The sequence below is a fragment of the Etheostoma spectabile genome, chromosome 9, assembly GCF_008692095.1.
Source record: "Etheostoma spectabile isolate EspeVRDwgs_2016 chromosome 9, UIUC_Espe_1.0, whole genome shotgun sequence".
Taxonomy (NCBI): Eukaryota; Metazoa; Chordata; class Actinopteri; order Perciformes; family Percidae; genus Etheostoma; species Etheostoma spectabile.
The window spans coordinates 14,021,376-14,026,828 of record NC_045741.1 but is presented as its reverse complement, the minus strand read 5'-3'; the positions used below and the strand labels follow the sequence as shown (position 1 = coordinate 14,026,828).

Sequence of the window (5,453 nt, the reverse complement as noted above, 5' to 3'; positions counted from 1 at the left end):
TGCAGCTAAGCTAAGCTAGTCTAGCTACCTATCAGGAGAGTGTCGGCCGTTGGCTAAAGGCTAAGGAGCCGCTACAAGGCGCCGGGGGACAAGATTTGTCCTCACCAGATTGGGCTGGAGAGGCGGGGTGGTGTCTCCACTGCACACACAAGGCTACGACCTTACAACTTCTGGAATATATTTGCCAACAATTGGTTAATGTTTAAGATGTACCACATTCTTGATTGTAGACTGAAATGCTTGCAGCGGGGTGGAAAAGGTGACAGATTATTTGTGTGCAGACGTTTAACTTGAATCCAGTTATGATGACCACGCATTTATTGACCAATCATTACCAAGCAAAAAAAGCAGGATACAATTTTCATCTTAAGTTCTTGTAAGGAAACACTTTGCTTCTTCAGAGAATATTGCATGAAGACTGTTATGATTTTAGTGTTGTGTTTATGGCTGGGTATCGTTAAAAAATATCCGATGCCATTACCGTGACTCCGATACAGTGGTGTAGGCAGAAATAGCATTTAGGGCGAACCAGGACATAAGTGAATAGGCCATTTTCAAAAAGAAGTAGATGTAACAAAAGGTAATCATGCTAATGAATACAATACAATATATTTTTCAGCAGATGTTTTAGTTGCAACACCTCAAAATGAAACACTCCAATGTAATATGGCTTAAACAAACATAAACGTTAAACTCTGATGCAGTTTTCAATGTTGTATGATTTCAGAAACGATGTTCTAATCCTAATATTACAAATTTCATATCTATATATATGGAGCTTTCAAAATTATAGCTAGAAAAGATTTATGATAAAATATTGGTCAACCTCCTCTTATCTAAATTTTTAGATATGGATTTGGCCTTCAAACTGTTTGCGTCACACAAGTTTTAATGAAATGTTTTGTCCACTGATGTTTTTATTTTGTAGTCATTCCATGCTTAAGCCTTAAACATGCTTGGGAAAGTCACCTTCTCTCACAGTAATCTTCCATGTCAGAGGCTCAGTCATGTTCAAAGGTGGAGAATTGGCTTCTTAGAACATGAAACATGAGGTGGTCAGATGTAATGTGATAAAGTAGATGTACAGCCTTTTTGTGTTTTGCCTAATTATTTAATGCATGTCTTATTAGATCATGTGTATGTATACACAACTTTTTTGTTGTCCTTTTGGCCATTTTTGTGTTGTTTTTTTCTGCACTCTTGCCTAAACTCTAAGTTGTTGTCCATTATCCCATCCTCTTTCAGTCAATCTGTTTTCTGATTTCTATATTTCTGGAGACAGCAACTTTTAAATAAAAATCAACACATTTAATAATTGATTATTAACATGTCAGATTCGAGCATTGAATTGTTCTAGCGAGAATCGCGATGCATCTAAGAATAATTTTTTCCCCCACCCCTATTACCTATATGCTAAAATATACAATGACTGAGGAGGCCTAGTGACGAGTCCATAGCAGCCAGTTCATGTGTTGAATTTATTATTATTACCCAGTGTTCTTTGTTGAATGGTCTTTGTTGTTTTGTGTCACGTAAATACTAGTTTACTAGAAGAGTAACTTAGTATTTGAAGTAATGCAGGAAGTGTGCGTTTTAGTTTCCATGCTTATTGTGTTTCCACAACAACCTTAGTGAGTAAATCTACTGAAATGGCCACCATAATAGTGGAGTGTGATGTGTAAGATGAGAAAGGAGACATTAAATCATGTATGTTATGGTTGTACATGAAACAGTGGATATCTGTACACCTTTGCCAAGTGCAGACCAGTACAAAAGGCATCAACAAATCGTTGGGTAGGGTCATGCCTCTTTTCCCAATCATTTGGGAGGGTCATAATATTATTAATTAATGGCTGAGGATAATGTCTATTTTGACTAAAGATCCCAAAATTCCTCCGGTAGCCCCTTTTTAAATAAAAAAACAAACAGTCCTTACTGACTATGTTCCTGCTTCTATACCGGTTCCTAAGCGATACTTTTTTGTTACTAATTTTACAAAATCAATTTAACAAAAATTTACAACATTACACATTATGGCACACATCTTCTATGACTTGTAACTTTAGACAGCCAAGTATTCAATCATCAAGTATTAAACGTCAATTTTTCCTGGGCGAGAACAGACCTGAAAACAATTAATGCAATTAATCTGCAATTATATGGACTTAAGCAATGAATCACTCTACTGGTTTCAGCTTCTACATTTTGAGGATATAATATAATATGTCTTGATTTTGGTCCAATGGCTGGACAAAATAAGTGACTAGAAGATGTCACCTCGTGCTTAAGGAAATGGTTGATTGCAAAAAAATATATATTGTTCTCTTATTGTTTGGTCTATAAAATGTCTGAAAAAGCGATCCCAAATATCTTGTCAGCCCACCCAAAATATTCTATAACCCATTTGTGTGTCTGTATTGTGCAATCTGTCCTGAAGTGACCTCTAGTATTCTGTCTCACCGCAACCTTGTTCCATTTTCTAGGCTGCAGCCTTGTGTTGTAAGAGTAGTGTAGCTCAGTTGGAAAATAGCTGTTTGTAGCAGCTGCATATATATATATATATATATATATATATATATATATATATATATATAGTGACCAAATGTTTTTATATAAAGAGTATATATTGTTTACCTATTTTGGGGTTAGAGTTATGTAATAATAATAACAACCAGTATGTGAATGTTGTCTTTCTGTCTTTCTTTTTTAAGTGCACACTGCAGGTGAAGCTGGAGTGGGGCCACGGAGTCCAGCTAAGGAAGAAGGTGACATCAGAAGGCTACACCCACGACTGGATGGTGTATGTCCGAGGGCTTGAGACCAGCGACATCCAGCACTTTGCAGAGAAGGTTGTCTTCCACCTGCATGAGATTTTCCCCAACCCAAGAGAGGTGAGACAGACAGATCTCTCACACACCCACACAGTGACTTGCTTGGACTGATGCTGCTATTTATCAATGTTCACTGAGTCACTCAGGCCCCCACATACAGCACTCAGCCCCTTCGCTGATTTTGTCCAGTGGCCACTGGCGGTATTGCTTCGAAAAATCCCTCTGGGACCTAGAAAGGATTTTAACCATAGACCCCCATTGTAAAAGAGACAAGGTCTTTCTATTCTCAATTTTTAATCCATGGAGTTTTTATGTCCTCGGATCACCTAAATGAAATCTGTTCAAGTCTTAAGCTATGACAGCTAATCACGGAGACGAGACAAGACCAAACCTAAAAAAAAATATGAACTCAACGCTAATTGATTTAATTCTATCCAATAATATTAATATAATAGTTTTTGCCAGGGTATTATACCTTAGAATTAGTGATCACTGCCCGGTGACTTGTATCAGGAGCACTCGCCTAAAGACATCGCCGTCCCAAATTAATGTTAAGCATCACTTTCAAAAACAATCCTTTTTAAATGATCTACATTATAGAAATATTCCTTTGCATGTGTGAAATTCCAGATACTGAGTTGGCTTTGGACTATTATATCAAGACCTTCCTGTAACTCATAAACAAATATGCTCCCTTTAAAGAGCACAAAGTAAAAAATAGGTCAAACCCCAGGTTTACCACTTACCTTTCTTATTTGTTCACGGAAAGTAACAAAGGCTGTTCCCTTGCTAGAAGCTCTGGATGTATGTAGTTCTGATTGGACTGTTTTTAGACAACTCAGAAATAGATGCACATATATGGTTAGCCAAATCTGAGTACATTCTGGATTTAGTCTCTAGCTCATATTTAACCTCAGTCAACAATGGCAGCCATCATGTACTGTATATTCTCAAATTTGCCTGGTTCAGGCGAGGTAAATAAATTTGGACCCCTTTTTCCACATGCTCTCAGCCCATATTCTCTCAATACAAATAACTAAAAACCTACAGTGTTCCTTTTAATATTCTCCAAGAGGCTCTTAAAGACCTAAGACTTACACTAAACGGTTAAAAACTTGTGTTTTTTTCAGAGCCATAGATTACTCTAACCTTAATATTTTCACTATGAACAGACATCCGATTGAAAGAGAATATAAATATAAATATCTTGGCCTCTGGATTGACGAAAAGCTCTCCTTCCAATTTCACACTGATGGTCTTGTTTGCAGACTCTGGCTACTTCTACAGAAACAAAAAGGTCTTTCTCATGTTTTGTAGGAAAAGGGTTTTTGAGGCAGTTTTCATGTTTATCTGATATTATATGATTTGATTTATAGACGTGCATCATCTTCAACTCTTAAATCTCTGGACTCGGTCCATCTTGAAATTCATATCTATCATCTCATGCATATGGTACACTTTGTATTTTATATGAAAGTATTAGGTGGTCTTCTCTTCAAGAGAAAGGGAGACCTGTTTTCAATTCTCACTGCGATATAACCAATATGTCCATCAACCAATGTGTCCCTGAGCAAGACACTTAACCCATAGTGCTCCAGAGGTGTGCAATCTCTGACATACAGTACAAGCATGCCATCCCATCCGGTTTGCGTTAAGTTGGACCATCATTTATTTTTTAACAGGAAAATGACCCCAAACACACCTCCAGGCTTTGTAAGGGCTATTTGACCAAGAAGGAGAGTGATGGAGTAGTGGGCCTCCATAGTCACCGGACCTGATCCCAATCGAGATGGTTTGGGGAGAGCTGGACCGCAGAGTGAAGGTAAAAGGGCCAACAAGTGCTGAGCATCTCTGGGAACTCCTTCAAGACTGTTGGGAAACCATTTCAGGTGACTACCTCTTGAAGCTCATCAAGAGAATGCGAAGAGTGTGCAAAGCAGTAATCAGGGCAAAGGGTGGATACTTTGAATAAACTAGTATATAAGACATGTTTTTAGTTATTTCAGACGTTTTTGTTAAGTACATAATTCCACATGTGTTCATTCATAGTTTTGATGCCTTCAGTGAGAATCTACAGTGTAAATAGTCATGAAAATAAAGGAAACGCATTGAATGAGAAGGTGTTGGCCTTTTACTGTACTAAGCAGCATTTCACTCTTATTGCACTTCCCATAATGTACTTATAATAACAATCTGAGCATATGAGTGGCAAAACTTACCACTTTCAGTGGATGCACATTTAAGGTGCGCATTTGCCTCGTTCGCTGTTGCCGGTTACAGTGTTCCTGCTCAATGCTGGAGTTCAAGTGGAAAAATAAAGAAATTCCCCTTCATATAAAAATCTTAAACTGAGAGGTTTGGACCAAATTATTATCATGACACTAATGACAAATGTTACTGGTTATAATCATCAATTTGTTGTTCATCCCATTGAATGTGTGATAGTAAAGAGTTTGCTAAGACTGTTCTCCTCAAATAATGTAACATTATTGTTTTTTGAGAGACTATAAGGAGTATTTTTTTAGTTGTCTTGGTTTTTCTACCCCCATTAACTCATTGTACTGATAAAAGTAAGAAGTAATCTAATTACTGCCATGTCTTTGTCTACAGTATGCAAGGAGC

At 37.3% G+C, this 5,453-nt stretch overlaps 2 protein-coding genes and 1 long non-coding RNA gene across 3 annotated transcripts in view; 2 read left to right on the top strand and 1 right to left on the bottom strand.

The window, feature by feature from the left end:
* acer1 (alkaline ceramidase 1) overlaps window positions 1-1,008 on the top strand; it is a 14,124-nt gene extending 13,116 nt beyond the window's left edge. The window contains exon 8 of the transcript XR_004333320.1: window positions 998-1,008. The gene's annotated coding sequence lies outside the window, so the exon portion shown is untranslated. The remainder of the gene's footprint in view (window positions 1-997) is intronic.
* Window positions 1-5,453, bottom strand: part of LOC116694987 (uncharacterized) — a 22,395-nt gene that overhangs the window by 1,702 nt on the left and 15,240 nt on the right. The window contains exon 2 of the long non-coding RNA XR_004333326.1: window positions 4,226-4,233. This is a non-coding gene — a long non-coding RNA (uncharacterized LOC116694987). The remainder of the gene's footprint in view (window positions 1-4,225; window positions 4,234-5,453) is intronic.
* LOC116694978 (protein AF-9) overlaps window positions 1-5,453 on the top strand; it is a 9,879-nt gene that overhangs the window by 1,372 nt on the left and 3,054 nt on the right. The window contains exon 2 of the mRNA XM_032524967.1: window positions 2,712-2,891. Coding sequence (XP_032380858.1) covers window positions 2,712-2,891 — 180 coding nt within the window. The remainder of the gene's footprint in view (window positions 1-2,711; window positions 2,892-5,453) is intronic.